General features: G+C 37.5%; 1 protein-coding gene across 7 annotated transcripts in view; it reads left to right on the top strand.

Moving 5' to 3' along the window:
• Window positions 1–22,836, top strand: part of BTAF1 (B-TFIID TATA-box binding protein associated factor 1) — an 88,008-nt gene that overhangs the window by 12,504 nt on the left and 52,668 nt on the right. For 4 of the 7 annotated variants that reach the window (XR_015155635.1, XR_015155636.1, XM_086378556.1 and 1 more), the window contains exons 2-7: window positions 1,174–1,297; window positions 7,996–8,110; window positions 9,818–9,964; window positions 18,171–18,334; window positions 20,993–21,129; window positions 22,692–22,821. Coding sequence is in view for 5 of the 7 variants with exons in the window: in XM_086378556.1 (XP_086234682.1) it covers window positions 1,174–1,297; window positions 7,996–8,110; window positions 9,818–9,964; window positions 18,171–18,334; window positions 20,993–21,129; window positions 22,692–22,821 (817 nt within the window). In the remaining 2 variants the exon portion in view is untranslated. Of the gene's footprint in view, window positions 1–1,173; window positions 1,298–7,995; window positions 8,111–9,817; window positions 9,965–10,553; window positions 10,601–13,442; window positions 17,444–18,170; window positions 18,335–20,992; window positions 21,130–22,691; window positions 22,822–22,836 lie in introns of those variants that run through there. The other 3 variants (XM_086378557.1, XM_086378560.1, XM_086378559.1) reach the window with 3 other exon arrangements.

Here is a 22,836-nt window from a genome sequence, read left to right on the forward strand (position 1 = left end):
GAGTCTTAGAATCTTTTCATTTCCTTGACATTACCATGGTAATTCTGCAGCATTTTCCCCAACTTCTTTCTAGTCTTGTAACCATGATTGTAGTTCAGGTCTAAAAGTTCTCATAAAAGTTTTCTTTTTACTTCATGCTTCACCCTGCTGCAAGACTAACCTTCCTGAAGCATAGCTCCAGTCCCATGACTTTCTTTTTTGAAAAATAATTTTCTTTGTTTTTGGCTGTGATGGGTCTTCCTTTCTGAGTGGGCTTTTCTCTGGATGAGTGAGCAGGGGCTCCTCTCTAGTTGTGGTGTGCAGGCTTCTTGCTGCGGCGCGTGGGCTTCTCGTTGTGGTGATTTCTTTTGCTGTGGAACCAGGGCCGTAGGGCACAAGGGCTTCAGTAGTTGGAGCGTGTGGACTCAGCAGTTGCAACTCCCTGGCGCCAAAGCACAGGCTCAGTAGTCGTGGCTCATGGGCTTCGTTTCTCCTCAGCATGTGGGGTCTTGCCAGATCAGGGATGGAACCCCTGTCTCCTGCATTGGCAAGCAGGTTCTTTACCACTGAGTCACCAGGGAAGCCCCCATGTCTTTCCTGATCGGAGTCTTTCATGGCTGAGCTATAATTCAAGGGTCTCCACAATAGGTCTGTCTAGCTGCTTTTGTAGCTACATCTTCTACTATTCTCTTAAGTGTACCCCGAATTACAACCAGACTGTGTTACTCACTTCTCTAAATATAGCCTCCTTTGTCTTACTGCTGTTTCTTATTCCCTCTTCCAGATGTTTCTCCCCTTTTTCCCTTTTACTGCCTCACTTTCACCAGTATTGAGTTTTTTTTGCTACCATTAAGGTCCAACTCATACACCATTTCTTTTAGAAAGCCCTTTTAGTATTATACAGTTGGGGATATAGTATTTATTGCTTCCATTCCATCTTCTCAGAGCACTTTCTCCTTTTCTGACATGTATATGCATGTACAATTCCTGTATTATACCCTATAATCTAATTATTTGTGTACTTGCCTTACCCACTCACTCCACCTCCATAGCAAGTTCCTTAGGAGTAGATTAGTTTATCTCCTACAGCTCTGCCATAGCTCTTTCTTCATAGATGTTGAATATGTACATTTATTGACTCAAACATATATGAGGAAACATTTCAGAATAATCATTACATTTTTATTATTTTAGGCTTGACCGTCTTTTTATCTTGCTGGATACTGGCACTACTCCAGTTACCAGAAAAGCTGCTGCACAGCAACTTGGAGAAGTGGTGAAGCTTCATCCCCATGAACTGAATAATCTATTATCTAAAGTAAGCACTCTTTTTTCTCTTTTAGTATAATACAGTTGTAGAAATTTATCCATGGGTAAAAACATAAAAGAGAAGGAAGTTGTCTTATTAGTGACAGTTTGTGGTCTTCAAATTCATTAAATAAGTCCAGTATTTTCCCAAATATTTAAAAATTTTTTACTATTTTTTTGTCATAAGGTTTAAAGTACTTTGTTTTTTATGTCAAGTTTTATTGTCAAAGGGATTTGACAATAAAGAACCTTTGGCCTGTGGTACAAATTTGAATCTGATCCAATGTGGTAATGAACTAAGTTGTTAATCTAGTTTGTTAGTAGTCTAACTTGTTCTTAGCAGCTAATAATTACATCACTTGACAGTCTTCAAATGGATGAGTACTCATGGGTAATGGTAGAAATACATGAGAAGCTACTTGTCATTACATTCTTAGTTATTAGCTCTTTGAAAGTGGAGGCTTTCTCCTTGGGTGGATAGGTGTTTTCACAATCCTAGCCCATGTTCTTTCCCTAAGCAGTTGCTTTATTTTTACTGATTCCTGTGGGCTTGTGGAAGTGTGACTGTATGATGTGCTCTGCTCAGTCATATCCGACTCTTTGTGACCCCATGGACTGCAGCCCACTAGGCTCCTCTGTCTGTGGAATTTTCCAGGCAAGAATACTGGAGCAGGTTACCATTTCCTACTCCAGCGGATCTTCCCAACTCAGGGATAGTAAGCAGCAAATTCCATGTATTTAATTCTCTGGCATGCAAAATAAAAACAGGAGTGCTTGGTATGTGTGTTTAGTGGGAGTGGGGGCAGTGGATAGCAGATGGGATGGGAAGCAATATGATAACCCAAATACTGGAAGACCCAAGATACCTCTGTTCCCACCAGTCTTTATCTCCTTCTCTAGTTCTGATTTGTCCCTCCCTGATTCCTATGAATCAGGGACTGGAAAAGGTCAGTTTTCATTCCAGTCCCAAAGAAAGGCAATGCCAAAGAATGCTCAAACTACCGCACAGTTGCACTCATCTCACACGCTAGTAAAGTAATGCTCAAAATTCTCCAGGCCAGGCTTCAGCAATATGTGAACCGTGAACTTCCTGATGTTCAAGCTGGTTTTAGAAAAGGCAGAGGAACCAGAGATCAAATTGCCAACATCCGCTGGATCATGGAAAAAGCAAGAGAGTTCCAGAAAAGCATCTATTTCTGCTTTATTGACTATGCCAAAGCCTTTGACTGTGTGGATCAGAATAAACTGTGGAGAATTCTGAAAGAGATGGGAATACCAGACCACCTGACCTGCCTCTTGAGAAACCTGTATGCAGGTCAGGAAGCAACAGTTAGAACTGGACATGGAACAACAGACTGGTTCCAAATAGGAAAAGGAGTACGTCAAGGCTGTGTATTGTCACTCTGCTTATTTAACTTCTATGCAGAGTACATCATGAGAAACGCTGGACTGGAAGAAACACAAGCTGGAATCAAGATTGCTGGGAGAAATATCAATAACTTCAGATATGCAGATGACACCACCCTTACGGCAGAAAGTGAAGAGGAACTCAAAAGCCTCTAGATGAAAGTGAAGGTGGAGAGTGAAAAAGTTGGCTTAAAGCTCAAGATTCAGAAAACGAAGATCATGGCATCTGGTCCCATCACTTCATGGGAAATAGATGGGGAAACAGTGTCAGACTTTATTTTTTTGGGCTCCAAAATCACTGCAGATGGTAATTGCAGCCATGAAATTAAAAGACGCTTGCTCCTTGGAAGGAAAGTTATGACCAACCTAGATAGCATATTCAAAAGCAGAGATATTACTTTGCCAACCAAAGTCTGTCTAGTCAAGGCTATGGTTTTTCCTGTGGTCATGTACGGATGTGAGAGTTGGACTGTGAAGAAGGCTGAGCGCCGAAGAATTGATGCTTTTGAACTGTGGTGTTGGAGAAGACTCTTGAGAGTGCCTTGGACTGCAAGGAGATCCAACCAGTGTATTCTGAAGATCAGCCCTGGGATTTCTTTGGAGGGAATGATGCTAAAGCTGAAACTCCAGTACTTTGGCCACCTCATGCGAAGAGTTGACTCATTGGAAAAGACTCTGATGATGGGAGGGATTGGGGGCAGGAGGAGAAGGGGACGACAGAGGATGAGATGGCTGGATGGCATCACTGACTCTATGGACATGAGTCTGAGTGAACTCCGAGAGTTGGTGATGGACAGGGAGGCCTGGCGTGCTGCGATTCATGGGGTCGTAAAGAGTCGGACACGACTGAGCGACTGAACTGAACTGAACTGATTCCTGTGAGTAGGAATTCTAAGCCCTTGTCATCCTACACAAATCTGCCCTCTATTGTTTCTTTATGGGGGTGAACAGCAACTCTCTGTCCAGCACACTCCTCACTTAGATACTATCAGAACTTTCTAACCAAGACGTAGATGCAGAGAGAGTGATTTGACACCTACAGGTTCCATGTTCTCAGATTGAAGAAAGATGCACATTTGACAGTACTATACTCATGTGTTAGATGTGGGGATAGAGAGGCACCCATTTCTTCTCATCCCAAGGGAAGAGATGGAGGACTGAATGAACTGAGACTGGAAACAATGAATAAGACTAACCTCTGCTGAACTGAGAAAAAGTTTCCAGCCTTCCAAGTGAGTTCTGTCCTTAACTCAGACCCCACCATATGACTGCCATCAGATAATTCTAAAAGAGGCAAAGTTTTTTTTTTTTTTAGCACTTTTCTCATCTCCTATCCCCTCTCTGCCCTCAGTGTTTTCCTGTTGCCTTCGGTTTTATTTTTGTGAAAAATAGCTTTATTGAATAGATTTTATATACCTTGTAATTCATCCAGATAAAGGGTGCAATTCAGTGATTTTTAGTATATCCACAGATACATGCAACTATCACCACGATCTAATTTTAAAATGTTTTTGTGTGCTAAGTCACTTCAGTCATGTCCTACTCTTGGCAACCCTATGGACTGTAGCCCACCAGGGTGCTCTTTCCCTTGGATTCTCCAGGCAAGAATACTGGAGTGGGTTACCATACCCTCCTCCAGGGGATCTTCCCTACCCAGGGGCTAAACCCGTGGCTCCTGCTTTACAGGCAGGTTCTTAACCACTGAGCCATTGGGGAAGCCCTGAAACATTTTTGTCTCCCTCAAAAGAAACCTCATGCCTGTTACCCATCACTCACTATCACTCTCCCTTCCATACTCAGTCCTGCCGCCGCCAAGTCGCTTCAGTCGTGTCCGACTCTGTGCGACCCCACGGACTGCAGCCTACCAGGCTTCTCTGTCCATGGGATTCTCCAGGCAAGAATACTGGAGTGGGTTGCCATTTCCTTCTCCAATGCATGAAAGTGGAAAGTGAAAGTGAAGTCACTCAGTCGTGTCTGACTCTTAGGGACCCCATGGACTGCAGCCTACCAGGCTCCTCCGTCCATGGGATTTGCCAGGCAAGAGTACTGGAGTGGGGTGCCATTGCCTTCTCCCCATACTCAGTCCTAGGCAACCACTAATCTACTCTGTTTATAGACTTGCCTGTTTTGAACATTTTATATTAAATATGTGGTATTTTGTGATTGTTTTTTCACTTAAATGTTATTTTCAAGGTTCTGTCATATTGTGTGTGCTAAGTCACTTCAGTCATGTGCAGCTCTTTGCAACCCAGTGGACTATAGCCTGCCAGGCTACTGTCCCTGGGGTTCTCCAGGCAAGAATGCTGGAGTGAGTTGCCATGCCTTCCTCCAGGGGATCTACCCAATCCAGGGATCAAAACCCATGTCTCTTTATGTCTCTTGCATTAGCAGGCAAGTTCTTTACCACTAGCACCACCTGGGAAGCCTTCTTTCATGTTTTTGCATGTTTCGTTTTTCATTCTTTTTTGTTGCCAAATACCGTTCTTTGTATGGGTATGGATAATGTTGGATATACCACATTTTGTTTATTTCTTTATCAGTTGATGGACATTTTAGTTGTTTCTACTTTTTGCCCTGTTTTAAATAATGCTGCTATGAAAATTTGTGTGCAAGTTTTTGTGTGGATGTATGTTTTCATACATGGGTGTATACTAGAGAGTAGAATTGCTGGGTCATATGGTAACTGTGTTTAACTTTATGAGGAACCGCCAGACTGCCTTCCAAACTGGAAGGCATGGTACACCATATTACATTCCCAACAGCATGTGTGAGAGGTCTGATTTCTTCATATGTTTGTTAGCACTTTTTTTTTTTAATTTTGTTTGTGTATTTTTGGCTGTGCTGGGGTCTCTGTTGCTGCATGTGGGCTTTCTCTAATTGCAGCAGGCAGGACCACTCTCTGGTTGTGGTGTGCGGGCTTCTCATTGTAGTGGCTTCTCTCGGTGCAGAGCACGGGCTCCAGAGTGCGAAGGCTTCAGTAGTTGCAGCTCGCAGGCCCTAGAACGCAGGCTCAGTAGTCGTGGCACACAAGCTGATTTGCTCCACGGCGTGGGGAGTCAGCCTGGACCAGCAGGGATCGAACTTGTGTCCCCTGGCAGGCAAATTATTAACCACTGTACTACCAGGGAAGTCTCCAGCACATAACTATTAACTGACTGTTTATATTCATACCAGTGTGTATGAAGTGATACTATAGTTTTGATTTGCATTTTCATATGACTAATGATGTTGAATGTCTTTTCATTTGTTTATTGACCATTTCTGTATCTTCTTTGAGGATCTGTCTATTCAGATCCTTTGACCATTTTTAAGTGGGATATTTGTTCTTTTATTGATGAGATAGAAGATTCTTTATACATTTTAGATACAAGCCCCTTATCAGATATGGGGTTTGCAAATTCATTCTGCTAGTCTTGAGGTTGTCTTCACTTTCTTAATGGTATCCTTTGAAGCACAAAAGTTATTAGTTACAATGAAGTTGACTTTATCTTTTTTAAACACATGACTTGTGTGCTCTTGAGATCATATCTAAGAAACCTTTGCCTTATCCAAGGTTACATAGGTTTATCCCCATGTTTTCTTCTAACAGTTTTATAGTTTTAGTTCTTATTTTTAGGTGCTTGGTGTATTTTGAGTTAGTTTTTGTGTCCAGTGTGAAGTTTTTGTGTCCAGATTTTATTTTATTTTTTAAAAAATGATTTTATTTATTTTTGGCTGTGTTGGGGTCTTCATTGCTGCACGGGCTTTTTTCTGGTTGCAGTGATTGGGGGTTACTCTTTATTGCAGTGCACAGGCTTCCCATTGCGGTGGCTTCTCTTGTGAAGTACAGACCCTAGGTGCTCAGGCTTCAGTAGTACGTGGCATGTGGGCTCAGTATTTGTGCTCCCTGGCTCTAGAGCACAGACTCAACAGTTGTGGCACACAGGCTTGGTTGCTCTGAGGCATGTGGGATCTTCCTGGATCAGGGATCAAACCTGTGTCTCATGCATTGGCAAGCAGATTCTTTACTGTTGAGCCACCAGAGAAACCATGAAGTAGGGATTTTAAGTCATGATTTTGTTGCTGTAGCACCATTTATTGAAAAGATCCTTTTTTCCCCATTGAATTATCTTGACACTGTTGTTGAAAATTGGTTGACCATAGATACATAGTGTTATTTTTGAACTAAATTCTTTTCCATTGATCTGTGCATCTGTCCTGCTGTTACCACACTGTCTTGATTATTGTTGCTTTGTAGTAAGCTTTGAAATAAAAAACTATGAATCTGCCAACTTTATTATTCTTTTTCAGGATTGTTTTGGTGATTCTGGGCACCTTAAATTTACGTATAAATTTTAAGATCAATTTGTCTATTTCTGCAAAAAAAAAAAAAAAAGCTGGGATTTTGATAAAAATTGTGTTGAATCCATATTCAGTTTAGAGGGTATTACTATGCTAATAATATTAAGTCTTCTAATCCTTGAATATGAGGTGTTGTTTATTTGGGTCTTCTTTAATTTCTTTCAATAATATTTTGAATTTTTTTTTTTTTTTTAGTTTGCAGTATACAAGTCTTGCACTTTTTTGGTTAAATTTATTCTTAAGTATTTTATACTTTTTGATACTATTATAAGTGATATCATTTTCTTAATTTCATTTTCAGATTGTGGAAAGTGTAAAAAAATACAGTGGATTTTTGTACAACATATTGGTCTTATATCTTGCTCTCTTGCTGTACTTACTTATCTTTTCTAATGGTTTTATAACTCTTGGCATTAAGTAAAGGGATTTAATGACTGATATGTACTTTGCTTTTTAGTATGCTAAAAACATTTTTTAAATTCACTTAAGCATTCTTTTATTTATTAAGTTTCCTGTTTCTTTTTTTAAAAAAAGTTAATTGTATTTTTGGCTGTGTCCAGTCTTAGTTGTGGCATTGGGGATCTTTGGTTGTGATGCTCGGGCTTCTCTCGTGGCACAGGGACTCAGTAGTTGCGGCTCGAGGGTTTAGTCGCCCCATGGCATGTGGGATCTTAGTTCCCCAACCAGGGATTGAACCTGCATCCCGCTACATTGGAAGGCGGATTCTTAACCACTGGATCACAAGGGACGTCCCCTCCCTGTTTCCTTTCTTTAAAGTGTAGTGATATTTCTTGTGACTGATAGAAAATCTTATAAATGATTTTAATAATTGCAAAGTGTTTTGTATAAATTTGAGAGCTGCTAAATTAGAAATTAATAAGTGTATTTATGTTCCTCTCTTTTGACTATTTGAACAAACTATTTTTTTGGTGTGTAACTTTTATTTTACAATTTTTTAAGGTCTTGATATATTTAAGGAGTACAAATTGGGATACTCGGATTGCAGCAGGACAAGCTGTTGAAGCTATAGTGAAAAATGTACCTGAATGGAATCCCGTGCCAAGAACCAAACAAGGTGCTTTTAAGAGGAAAAAGTAGTTTGTAGTAAAAACTATACATTTTGTTTTAGTAATTCCACTTTTAAAGGCTGAATTTTCATACTTTTAGGTGCAGTCTTGTCAGGAAATAAAATTGAACAAGGTGCTTTTTCACCATGTTTTAAAAATTGTACTAGACAATCTCTTCTCACATAATTTTATGAGAATTTTTAATGAATAATTTTAAATTATTCTACAATATGGTTGATTTGCAGAGATTATTATGTTCCTCAAGAATTTATGCCCTAAAAAATGAAATCAATTAAGTATAAATATTTTATATTTAAAACAGTCAAATTTTTCTTGTTGCTGTGAGAATAGGGTAGTTGTTTACTAAATTTAATAAGCACAATTATGTGTGGCTATTTGGAAAGGTCAATCTTTAGTCCTCTTATGCCTTTTAGATGTCTTTTAGTGGAAATTACTTGTTTTCTGACTGCCTGTTATATATGACACTTGAATGTATGCTTTTACAAATTTATAAAGTTACACATTTTAAGTGAGAATTTAATATGGTGTAACTGCATTTCATTTTCAAGTCACTTTTAGTAATACGAGTTTTATCCTGTTGTTACTCGTCTAAAATTTTTACTTTAATTTGCTCCACCTATTATTTTGAGGGATTGTGTTAGTCTGTCTGCTCTCATCGAAAGAAATACATAACCAGAAGAAGTTATAAATTGTTTTAGAAAAGAGCCATTTTCTTTCCGACTTATTACCCCTGCTTATTTTGGTATACAGAGATACTAGGACTTAAATTCTTTTCAGAAAAACTTTTTTTTTTTTCCGTTCAGCACAACCTTGTTAATGAAATCTTAGTTCCCCCACTAGGAATCGAACCCAAGCCCATTGCATTGACTACATGGAGTCTTAACCACTGGACTGCCAGAGAATTCCACCCTGCAAAAAAGCTTTAAATTAGTTACACTAGCATTAAAATATATAGTATCATTAGTATCAAATATATTGTCATCATTAGAAAACATTAAGAAATTCATAGCAGTTCCCTTTCAGTTTAGCAATTATACTTTAGTTTGTGAAGACTTATACGCAAGTGACCAGCTAAGCAAACTATTGTCAGTGAACAGTTTATAGTATACATAAAATTTTACAATGGCATAACCTTTTTGGGAGGAATACAGAACATTTTATAAATAGTTTTAGGTCCCAGATAGATATTTGATTTTAGCAGTTTGCCAGGAGATTGTAATTTGCTTATATTATGAGAAATGAGTCCTATTGATTGAGTAGTTTTTATGTCTTAGATATTCCTAGGTATAGGGAGTGATGATGCTCATTAGTGTTATTTATGAAAATTTATATGAATATGTTTATCTTTCAATTTATCACTGTGATAAATTACCTTTATCTTTCAACTGTTTAACAGATGATTTTTAATATACATATTTCAACATGGGGATACATTTCTTCATGTAATATTGTGCTTGTATAGTCAAAAAGTTACATACCCACTAACATTCTGGTAGTTTGTAGAAAGGGAGCCATCTGCTAAATAGTTTTTTCATAAATAAGAACTGATCATAAATAAATCCACAATAGCTTTTCTACTTCCTCCACATTTTACTTTTCTTAAAATACTACCCACTCACCTAAAGTAATGCTATTTTCTTTCATTCTGCACTTTGGCTGTATAATCAAATTGAATGTTTTTAAACCTCATCTAGAAACTACTTCAGAAAGTGCTATGGAAGACTCATCTACTACAGATCGATTGAATTTTGACAGATTTGATATATGTAGATTGTTACAACATGGGGCATCACTTTTGGGATCTGCTGGTGCAGAATTTGAAGTACAAGATGAAAAATCAGGTATGTAATAGTCCTGTAGAAAAAAAATCTGAAATGTGTATGTATTCAAATCACTTTGTTATTGGTGTGCTATGTTACAGTCATACAAAACCTAACAGATGCCATGAAATGTAAATTCATGGAAGTTTGCAGTTTGAGATGTGGGGCATAGGGAAGGTGACCAGGAGCACTTTGTCTAAAACAAATAGGAATATTTTTCATCCCTTAACTGAATATGTGCTATATATATACACACACACACATATATATATATATATATATATATGCATCATTAATAGATATTAGTATGTCAGCATACATATTAATATTTTAGTATTTCAGTATAGAAATTGTAAAGTGGTACCTGAGAGCTTTAGTTGAATAGATTTTAAAATCCAGGATTAGCACAAATTGTCGTAATGTTTTCAGAATTCTTGAAATTTAGAGACTATGACAGTTCTTTTTATCATGTTTTAAATATTTAAGTAATTGGATCTACTGATGCTAATGACCAAAGCAAAAATGAAAAATAAGTCTTAGGTAATTGTCCCATTATCTTTAAACTTACAGAATCCATCTGGATATAAAATAAATGTTTTGGCCATTCAAGATTGATGCCTTGAGTGGAAAAAACCTTGATGTTTTTAATGGATTTCTGTAAGTAAATAAATTGCTTTTTTGACTTAAACCAAAACAGAACAGTGTTTTGTTTTGTTGCTAATCATTAGTCAAAGGATATCTATCTAGCTAGGTTAATGAAATGATCTTCAGTTTGTTCATCTTAAAAAAAAAAGTCAGATATTCATTTCTTCTTGCCTAATATGCTTTCTATTGAAAAATCTAGTGTAGTTATTTATGGAGAGTATAATAAAGAGGAGAATTTGCTTAAGTTCCAGAAAAGCATAGTTTTTTTTAAATAAGGGAAGTAGAAGTCTTCAAAAACTTCACAATTTGAAAAAAGTTATCTCTAAGTTTACTAATTAGTTTACCAGTCTTAGTAGTGTTCCCATAAACATCATGAGAGATTATTGGGCCTTATCTAGGGAAAAAAGTCAGTGTGACTTTTGTCACTAAAAAAGAAAGTGTGCTTGGGACGTGTCTTAAAGATGCTGATTTAATACATCTGTGGAGAGTTCTGGGAAATCGTATATTAAATGAAAAAACCCCACAGATGACTGATATGTAAGCAGGATTGGGAACCCCGATTTTCTTAGAATTCAGTTTTTTCCCCCTATAACTCAGTTTTTAATGCTGATAAGTCATAGCGTGACAAAAAGTGCTCATTAAAACCCTCTAATTAGGTTTTCTTGAAATGTCTGTTCATCTGTGTTGATCTCTATGTATTTATAAATTACACGTACATGGTTAGCATAGGTGCCAGTCTGTTTCCTTTGCAGTTGTGTTGATTATTTTCTGCAGTAAACTTTCCCTGAAATGAGAGGACTGATTTGGAGCTCTTTGTGAGTGTACTGAATTTATGATCCAGAAGTTTTCATGTTGGATGCCTAGTGTTTTTCCCTCTGAGGAGAGCAGCCTTAATTTTTTTTTTTACTATAGCTATAGAGAGGTATAATTCCCATACCACATAAATCACCCATTTTAAAAGTGTACAATTCACTGAGTTTTAATATATTTACAGTTTCGTGTAATTTTAGAACATTGTCACTGCCTCAGGAAGAAACTCCATATCCTTTACCACACTCCTATTCCCCTACACCCTTCCTTTTTCTTCCCAGCCCTAAGGAACCATTAATTTACTTCCTTTATCTATAGATTTGCCTATTATGGGCATTTCATATAAATGGAATCGTATGTAGTCTTTTGTGTCTGACTTCTTTTTACTTAGCAGAATTTTTCCAACATTTATGTATATTATAGTGTACATGTTAGTACTGTTTAGATTTTTTTTTTCCTAAATAGTATTTATTACTGTTATAGGGTATATCCGTTTTTTAATTTTGATCAAATATAGATAACATAAAATTTACCATCTTAATCATTTTTAAGTGTATAGCTCAGTGGTATTAAGTGCATTCATATTGTTGTGCAGCCAATCTCCAGAACTCTTTTCATCTTGCAGAATGAAACCTTATACCCATTAAACAATAATTCCCATCCCTTTCTCCCCTCAAACCCCCTGCCCCACACCGGCAATCACTGTTTCACTTTCGTCTTTTGAATTTGACTACTCGGGGTACTTCATCTGAGTGAAATCTATGGTATTTATCCTTTTGTGACTGACTTTCTTTACTTAACATAATCTCCTTCCACTTAACATAATGGAACAACAGACTGGTTCCAAATAGGAAAAGGAGTACATCAAGGCTGTATATTGTCACCCTGCTTATTTAACTTATATGCAGAGTACATCATGAGAAATGCTGGGCTGTAGGAAGCACAAGCTGGAATCAAGATTGCCGGGAGAAATATCAATAAACCTCAGATGTGCAGATGACACCACCCTTATGGCAGAAAGTGAAGAGGAACTAAAGAGCCTCTTGATGAAAGTGAAAGAATAAAATGAAAAAGTTGGCTTAAAGCTCAACATTCAGAAAACTAAGATCATGGCATCCAGTCCCATCACTTCATGGCAAATAGATGGGGAAACAGTGGCTGACTTTATTTTTCTGGGCTCCAAAATCACTGCAGATGGTGATTGCAGCCCTGAAATTAAAAGACACTTGCTCCTTGGAAGGAAAGTTATGACCAACCTAGACAGCGTATTCAAAAGCAGAGACATTACTTTGTCCACAAAGGTTCGTCTAGTCAAGGCAATGGTTTTTCCAGTGGTCATGTATGGATGTGAGAGTTGGACTATAAAGAAAGCTGAGCACCGAAGAATTGATGCTTTTGAACTGTGGTGTTGGACAAGACTCTTGAGAGTCCCTTGGACTGCGAGGAGATCCAGCCAGTCCATTCTGAAGGAGATCAGTCCTGGGTGTTCTTTGGAGGGAATGATGTTGAAGCTGAAGCTCCAATACTTTGGCCACCTGATGTGGAGAGCTGACTCATTGGAAAAGACCTTGATGCTGGGAAAGATTGAGGGCAGGAGGAGAAGGGAACAACAGAGGATGAGATGGTTGGATGGCATCACTGACACAATGAACATGAGTTTGGGTGAACTCCGGGAGTTGGTGATGGACAGGGAGGCCTGGTCTACTGCGGTTCATGGGGTCACAAAAAGTCGGACACGACTGCGCGACTAAACTGAACTGAATCTCCTTTTGTGTTTATCTGTATTGTATGTGTCAGAATTTCCTTCCTTTTTAATAAGGCTGAATAATAATTCCGGTGTATGTTTACACCATGTTTTGTTTATCGATTCATCTGTCATTAGGCACTTGGGTTGCTTCTACCTTTTGGTTATTGTGAATAATGCTGCTGTGAACACAGACATGCAAATATCTATTGATATTCCTGCTTCCAGTTCTTTTGGGTCTATGCCCAGAAGTGAAATTATAAGATCATATGGTAATTCTATTTTTGATCTTTTTTTTTTTTTTTTTTTTAGAACTGCCATATTGTTCTCCATAGTGCCTATTTCATTTTGTATTCTCACCAACAGTCTATGAGGTTTTCAGTTTCTCCACATAACTTTATCAGCTATTGTTATTTTGATTTTTTGGTAGCAGCCATACTAATAGGTATGAAATTATTTCATTTTCTGGCTGAATAACATTCCATTGTATGAATATAACATTTTGTGTATTCATTCATTGTTTGAAGACATCTGGGTTGTTCCTACCTTTTTGGCTTTTATGTAATGCTGCAATAAATGTTCATGTACAGATTTTTGTACATGTATGTTTTCATTTCTTCTATGTAGATACCTTTTGTTGACTATGAGGGCTACTCCATTTCTTCTAAGGGATACTTACCACACTAGTAGATATCATGGTCCTTTGACTGTGCAGATCACAACAAACTTGGAAAATTCTTAAAGAGATGGGAATACCAGACCACCTTATGTGCCTCCTGAGAAATATGTATATAGGTCAAGAAACAACAGTTAGAACCGGACATGGAACAATGGATTGTAAAATTGGGAAAGGAGTATGTCAGTTCTATATATCGTCACCCTGCTTATTTAACTTGTATGCAGAGTACATCATGTGAAATGCTGGACTGGATGAAGCACAAATACTTCTGAATACTGAATACTGAAATCAAGATTGCTGGGAGAAATATCAATAACCTCAGATATGCAGATGACACCACCTTTATGGCAGAAAGCGAAGAGGAACTAAGGAGCCTCTTGATGAAAGTGAAAGAGGAGAGTGAAAAAGCTGGCTTAAAACTCAGTATTCAAAAAAAAATAAGATCATGGCATCCAATCCCGTCACTTCATGACAAATTGATGGGGAAGCAATGCAAACAGTGAAAGACTTTATTTTCTTGGGCTCCAAAATCATTGCAGATGGTGACTGTAGCCATGAAATTAAAAGATGCTTACTCCTTGGAAGGAAAGTTATGACCAACCTAGACAGCATATTAAAAAACAGAGACATTACTTTGTCAACAAAGGTCTGTCTAGTCAAGGCTATGGTTTTTCCAGTAGTCATGTATGAATGTGAGAGTTGGACTACAAAGAAAGCTGAGTGTAGAAGAATTGATGCTTTTGAACTGTGGTGTTAGAGAAGACTCTTGAGAGCCCCTTAGACTGCAAGGAGATCCAACCAGTCCATCCTAAAGGAAATCAGTCCTGAATGTTCATTGGAAGGACTGATGCTGAAGCTGAAGCTCCAATACTTTGGCCACCTGATGCGAAGAATTGATTCATTAGAAAAGACTGTTGCTGGGAAAGATTGAAGGCAGGAGGAGAAGGGGACGACAGGATGAGATGGTTGAATGGCATCACCAACTTGATGGACATGAGTTTGAGCAAGCTCTGGGAGGTGATGATGGACAGGGAAGCCTGGCGTGCTGCAGTCTGTGGGGTTGCAAAGAGTCGGACTTGACTGAGTGACTGAACTGAACTGATGTAGATTCCTAAGAATGGACTTGCTGGGTCTTGTGGTAACTGTTTTACTATTTGAGAAACTGCCAGACTGTTCTCCAGACTGGTTTCACCATTTCACATTCCTTTAACAGGATACAAATGTTCCAATTTCTCCACAATCCTTGCCAATGTTTGCTTATTATTCACTGATTTTCACTATATCTATACCAGTGACTATAAAGTGATACCTCATTGTCCTTTTGATTTGCATTTTTCTGATGACTAATGATGTTGAACATATATTCCATGTGTTTATTGACCATTTCTATATATTTTTCTTTGGAGAGTTGTCTATTCATGTTGTTCGCCCATTTTTAAGTGGAATATCTGTTCTTTTATTAATGAGATATAAGAGTTATTTATATATTCTGTGTATAAACCTCTTATCTAATAAATGACAGATATTTCCTCCCATTCTATGCATTATCTTTTCACTTTCCTGACCTTCGAAGCATAAAGTTTTTAATTTTAATGAAATCCTGTTTATCTTTTTCCTTTTGTTTCTCAAGCTTTTTGATATCATACGTTAGAAGATTTTGCCAAATCTGAGGTCATATTTATCCCTTTGTTTTCTCTAAGAGTTTCATAGTTTAACTCTTACTGTTAGGTATTTGATCTATTTTGAGCTTATTTTTGTATGTTGTGGGGTTAAGAGTCTTAACAGTTTTTTTTTCTTTTCGAGGGTTTTTTTTTTTTGGTTGGTAATTATTTCTTTGGTTGCACTGGGTCTTCCTTGTTGGGCAGAGGTTTTCTCTAGATGAGTGGGGGCTGCTCTGCTTGTGGAGCACAGGCTTGGCACTGTGGTGGCGTCACTTGTTGCAGAGCACAAGCTCCAAGTGCATGGACTTTAGTAGTTGTATCACGTGGGCTTAGTAGTTTCGGCTTGTGAGCTTTAGTTGCCCTGTGGCATGTGGAATCCTGGGCCAGGGATCGAATTGGTATCCCCTTCATTGGCAGGTGGATTCTTAAACACCGTACCACCAAGGAAGTCCCCAATATCATTTTTTTATATGTGGCTATTCTGTTGTCTCAAGACCATTTGTTGAAAAGATTCTTTTTTTCTCCATTGAATTGTTTTTGCACCCTTGTCTGCAGACATATAGTCTTATTTCTGAACTCTCAATTCTATTTGATTGATGTCTGGGTCAGTATTTCATTGTCTTGATCACTGTTGCTTTCTAGAAGTAATTTTTAAAACCAGGAAGTATGACCCTCCAACTTTGTTGTTGTTTTTCAGGATTATTTTGGATATTCTTGGTCTCTTGCATTTCTGTATGAATTTTAAGATCAGTGTGTCAGTGTCTGTGAAAAACCAGCTGATATTTTGATAGAAATTGTTTTGAATCTGTATATCAATTTGAGAAGTACTACTGTCTTACTGTTAGGTATTCTGATCCATTAACATAGAATGTTCTTCTGTTTATTGAGATCTTTAATTTCTTAAACTAATATTTTGTAGTTTTAAAAATATAAATTCTTAAGTTTTGCTTTTGATGTTATTAGAATTATTTTGTTATTTTTATATTTAAGTCGTTTGTTTATTCAAATCTTCTTTCCCTTCCCTGTTCTTTAGATGAGGGACTTTGTATAGCTTTACCTTTGAATTCACTTACACTTTGTCCTGTTATCTCAATTAAGTTGTTAAGCACATTTGTTGACTTAAAATTTTCAAGTATTGTTTAGTTCCAGACTCACTTTAAAAAAAAACTGGCATATTTTGCACATATAAGTCACCCTTTTCAAGTATATGATTCTGTTTTTTAAAATAGTTTCTGTTTCTGTAATGAGGTATCCTATCTTCTCATTATTGTGACAGTATCTTCCTTTACATTGAATATTGTTATATTAGTTGCTTAAAAATTTTGTCTTCCAGTTCCAACATCTAGGTGATTTAAGAATTGATCTCCATTAACTGGCTTTCTTTTGGGATGGGTTACATTTTCTTGATTCTTTGTATGTCAGTTATTTTGGATTGTATTTCTCATATTGTAAATGTTTATACTGCAGGCTAGATTCTGTTATATTCTTCAGAGTGTTTTGATTTGTTTGGTTGTTTTTGCTTGCTTGTTTTAATAGGTATTTAATTTGATGAAACTCAAATTGCAAACTCAATCTCATTTGTGGTGGGCAACAATTCAAATCTCAATTCAATTTTTAGCTTTATTTGAACTATTTGGAGTCTGTGCTGTCCGTGCATATTTCAGAGATCATCCAGAGATTTGGCTTTCTGTCTGGTTCTATTCTTTCTGGGTTTTTTCTCTATTTTCCAATAGTTATGCTGTTCCTGACTCTCTTTCCTCTAGTTTTTCAAGCCAGACATACTGGGTTTTTGCACAACTTTTAAATGTAGGATATGACTGCCCAATATACCGTAGACTGGGTCTACCTTTAGGCTAAAAAGGTTCAAAAATGGGAAAGTCACTTAATGCTGTGCTTTCTTCCAGGCACTGATAACTCCTCCAAGTATATGCCTACTTTTGTTCTCTTTCCAGTGCCTTCAGGTAGTTGTTTACTTTTTTTTTTTAGCTAGAATTTGTTTGTTATCTTTGGAGTCCAAAAGAACTTAGTCAGCTGTTATTGGAAACTAATGATAGAACCATATCTTGCAGCTTAAATATTTTAAGCCCAAATTTTTATTTTTAAAATGATATCTTTTGATCTATTTTCTATTGAAATACTGAGGGATTTTACTTGGAACATTCAAAATCTACTTTTATGCCTTTGTCTTTTATTTGGGGTATCAAATAGATAACTAAATAAATAGAGGACTATAAAGGCCACACTTGGAATAAACATGTATTTGTTGAGATCTTTTCTGTCAAATAGAGTCTAGATTTTTTTTTTAAAGCCTGGCTAGATATTTCGGAGAATGTACAAAGGGTAGCTATAAAAGAATAAGATTGGTTTATCTTCATAGGAATATATCTTATTTTATATATACTTGATAATTGACAGTTAGGGCAGTGGGATAACATCAGTGAGTGATATTACTCCTAGAGTGTTTTTGTTAGCTAGAATGCTATTTTCCGAGATTCAGTAAAATATTGACTCTATTAGATAATAAAGTTTATGACATGTTCAGAGATTGTGAGTGGTGTGGTTTGTTTTATTATCAAGAGAGGTGTTCTAATAGTTTAAAAAACTTTTTTAATTTAATCGAGTTTGATCTTCATGTATAGAAAGCGTCTTAACTGATTTGAAAAAAATATATTTCTTTTTTGTTTAAAGGTGAAGTGGATCCTAAGGAGAGGATAGCACGCCAACGAAAGCTGTTACAGAAAAAACTTGGCCTTAATATGGGAGAAGCGATTGGAATGAGCACTGAAGAGCTCTTTAATGATGAAGATTTGGATTATACCCCAACTTCAGCAGCCCTTGTAAACAAACAACCTGTAGGTAAAACCTTTGGTTGTCTGACTGCAAGTAATAATACAGGCGATTTGCTTTTATTTTGATATGCAATTGCAATTAAAAAAAAAAGCGCTCCTTATTTCTGCTCATTGTTGCTTAGTGTCACCGTAATTTACTATCTCCATAAGTTGAATTTTTAGTGCTAGATTCTGAAGAGGTAGAAGGTAGCCTCTGCCTGCCTCATAGATGCTAGACTAGTAGATAAAAGCCGTGGTGGACCTTTCAGGAGACATTGGTGTTGAGAAATCATAGTTGCGCCAGTTGCTCTTTCTTTATTCTTCAGTGAAGAAAAAAAATATTTCAGAGGGTAGGAGATAGTAAGGGCTATTATAGTTAGATATGCTGATACTGGAAATCTTTAGAGCTGGTTCTTTTGAGAAAGAGCAAACAGGATGAAAACTTTGAAACAGTGCAAAAGGACCTACGATATGAAGTAAGCGTCTTTGTGATAAATGATGGGCACACATTTCCCTGTATCTCACAGCAACCCTTTAGAAATTATTTGTCCTTTTTTCCTGAAATTTTCTGTGTACGCACAAGTCCTTGTTAAGCCATGTCTGCCTGTGTGTGTGGGCTTCCACGGTGAGACACAGTGGGAAAGAATCCATCTGCCAGTGCAGGAGACACAGGACACATGGGTTTGATCCCTGCATCAGGAAGATCCCCTGGAACAGGAGATGGTAACCCACTCTAGAATTCTTACCTAGAAAATTCCACGGACAGAGGAGCCTGGCAGACTGCAGTCCATGGGGTCATAAAGAGTCAGACATGACTGAGCATGCATCCATACCCGTCCATATATACAGACTGATCACCTTGGTTTTTGATAACTTCTTTCTGTTTATATGGCTGTACCATAATTTTGCTCTGTATTTTTCCTGTTTCTGTTTTTCCAATTCCCAGTGGATGCCTGTGTGCTTCTTTTTTTATACATTAAAATCTTCATAAGCTCCAGTAAAGGCTCTGGCTCTCTCTCCTCAGAAGAATGTACATACACGTGAAATAGTACCTTTCAGGGGATTTAGTGCTCTTCTTGGCCTGCTTTACATGAGACCCATGTCTTCTCATTCCCTTGGCCTTTCCTTTTGCTTGAGTAGAGAATGGTTCTATTTGCCATTATTCTAGTTGTCCTCTAAATCATTAGAATTTGTAAGTAAGTTTTTTAGCATTGAGGAGTGTGTGATGATGATGGGACTTTTGTAGACAAGGAAAAAAGAGTAGATTCTGGAGGGAAGAGTATAAAGAGGCAGAAAATATAATAACAAACATGAAAGAACAGAAAGATGGAGTATGAACTGAAGCATAAGATATAAATAAAAAGCAACAGAATAAAATAAATGAAAACAAACGTGATCACAGTGTGGTAATTGGATATTGTGTACGGAAATTAATAGGTGTATTAGAGAAAATAGGCTATAGACAGAATAATTGGAAAGGAGATGGCAGCAGCAAATTGGGCAGAATCCAAATTTGGTTGGCTTTAGATGTCAGGGGCCTTTGGGAAGAGTTGCTGAGGTTTGTTGTTGTATTATAGTGCTCATCACTGCTCTGCTGCCTTGTATATATGCTAGTGGTCCCTGGACCAAGTCTGTAGCAGGGCACCCACACCAGTGACCCTGACTGGTTGTGGTAATGTACATTTCAGTTGAGTCTTAAATCAGTTAAGGGCAGAAGGATTTTTAGGCTTGTATTAAAGCATTTTATTCACAGCCTTAATAATGTCTCCTATGAATGGAAGAAGGAGCAAAAGTGGTATGCAGTGAGTGGTTAAGAGGGAAAGACCGGTTACTTATCAGGTCTTCGTTCTTAGTTGTATCCGACCCTTTGTGACTCCTTGGACTGTAGCCTGCCAGACTCCTCTGTCCATATACTTTTCCAGGCAAGAATAGTGGAGTGGGTTGCCATTTCCTACTCCAGGGGATCTTCCCAACCCAGGGATTGAACCCGGGTCTCCTGTGTCTCCTGCATTGCTGCAGAATCCTGCCTGCTGAGCCATCTGGGAAGCCAGTTACTTATGGCTATAATTACTTTTATTTTTTTAGTAGAAGATGATTATAATTTTTTTAAAAATTGACATTCTTAATGCTTACATTACGGCTTCCCTGGTAGCTCAGTTGGTAAAGAATCTGCCTGCAGTCCAAGAGACCCGGGTTCAATCCTGGGTCGGGAAGATCCCTTGGAGAAGGAAATGGCAAACCACTCCAGTATCCTTGCCTGGAAAATCTCACGGATAGAGGAACCTGGTGGGCTACAGTCCATGGGGTTGCAAAGAGTCGGGCATGACTGAGTGACTTCAGCGACTAACATGCTTACAACTTTTAGATTATATTATGTTTTTTTTAAGTTTCACCTCTTCAGAGTCCTCACTGGAGTCAGGATCATACATTTTTGCCACATCTATGACATAAAGTTAAGAAACACATGAGCTTTTCCTGGCAACTGGAAGAATAGGGAAGAAGGAAGAAGAGAGTGAAATTATGGTACAGCTATACAGCAGAATAGCATAAATCTGTCAAAGAAGAATGTAATCAGTTTGTTTATAGTGAAACTTATAGACTTTAGTCCTCTTCTGAGGCTGAGACTGTGGGTATATATTTTAACTTCAAAAGTTCAAACTGCACATTCTTTTATTCTTTTAGACTCTCCAGGCCGCTGAACTGATTGACTCAGAGTTTCGAACAGGAATGAGCAATAGACAAAAGAACAAAGCTAAAAGAATGGCCAAATTATTTGCAAAACAGAGATCCAGGGATGCAGTAGAAACGAATGAGAAGAGGTAGTAATCCTTTTTTTGCTCATTTATGTATGTATTTTAGTTATACCATTTTATTTAATTAAAGTTTTTTAAATTGAAGGATAATTGCTTTACAATATTGTGTTGTTTTCTGCCATACAACAGTGTGAATCAGTCATAACTGTGTGTGTGTGTGTCCCCTCTCTTTTGAGCCTACCTCCCACCTCACCCCCATCCCACCCCTCTAGGTCGTCACAGAGTGCCAGGCTAGGCTCCGCATGTTATATAGCAGCTTCCCACTGGCTGTTTTACGTATGGTAGTGTAAATATGTCAGTGCTACTTCCTCAGTTTGTTTCATGCTCCCCTTCCCCTGCTGTGTCCATAAATCTGTTCTCTACATCTGTATCTCCATTCCTTCTCTGCAGGTAAGTTTATCAGTATGATTTTTTAGATTCCATATATGTGCATTAGTATATGATACTTGTTTTTCTTTGACTTATTTCACTCTGTATAATAGGCTCTAGGTTCATCCACCTTACTACAACTGACTCAGATCTGTCTTTTTATGGCTGAGTAATATTCCATTTTATGTGTGCATATATATATGCAACAACTTTATATTCATCTGTCAGTAGACATCTAGGTTGCTTCCATGTTCTGGCTTTTGTAAATAGTACTGCAGTGAACATTGGAGTACATGTGTATTTTTGAACTGTCATTTTCTCAGAGTATTTGCCCAGCAGTGAGATTGCTGGGCCATATGGTAGTTTATTCCTAATTTTTTAAGGAATCTCCACACTGTTCTCCTTAGTGGGTGTATCAACTTACATTCCCACCAACAGTGCAAGGAGGTTCCCTTTTCTCCATATCATCTCCAAAATTTATTGTTTGTAGACTTTTTTGATGATGGCCATTCTGACTGGTATGAGGCAATACCTCATTGTAGTTTTGATTTACATTTCTCTAATAATGATCCATTTTTTTGCTTATTTAAAACAGTGATGTTGGTTAACTTAAATCTTGGTCTGCTTGATTTCCAAAAACATTTTGATGACATTGCCTTTAGCTGTGGAGTACCGTTTGGATTGTTTTGCTCAATTGTCAGAGAGCGTATTTACTGTTACTAGAGACTAGGACAACTTCCCCAGGAAGATCCATATATGCAGATTTTTTTTTTCCATAATAATTACGAGCTCTGAATGAGGATTGAAGATCTTCCAAGGGGAGTGCATTCCAGGTAAAGGGAACAAGTATAAATACCTGAATCATGTAATATTCAAGAAACAGAAAGGTTGTATGGCTGGGATGAGTAGACAGAAGTAAGAGTATTAGAGAGTGAATTCAGAGAGATGGCCTGAGGGCTACAAGTTAAGACTGCTACTTTTGTAAGGTGAGAACTGTCACCATATTACATCATATGTTTTTTGGCTGAGGGCTAAGCCAAATAGTAGGTAATAATCCAGGGTTATTTACCAAATCCTGTTGTAGGAAAGAGCTCTGTGGGTAAACACAGTCTACTTTCTTACATTCATTGTGGTCCACAGTGTTCTGTATTCACTTCTTTTAAATAAATGGTGACCTTTTTTTTTTTTTTTTTTTTAAGCAATGATAGCACAGATGGGGAACCAGAAGAAAAGAGACGAAAGACATCAAATGTTGTTATTAATCAGTCTGCAGTTGATTCCAAAGTTCTGATTGATAATATTCCAGACAGCTCTCCCTTAATTGAAGAGGTACTACTGAAATAC

This window comes from Bos grunniens, chromosome 26 (genome assembly GCF_055505025.1).
Source record: "Bos grunniens cultivar Pamir isolate PY7600 chromosome 26, Bosgru_T2T1.0, whole genome shotgun sequence".
Taxonomy (NCBI): domain Eukaryota; kingdom Metazoa; phylum Chordata; class Mammalia; order Artiodactyla; family Bovidae; genus Bos; species Bos grunniens.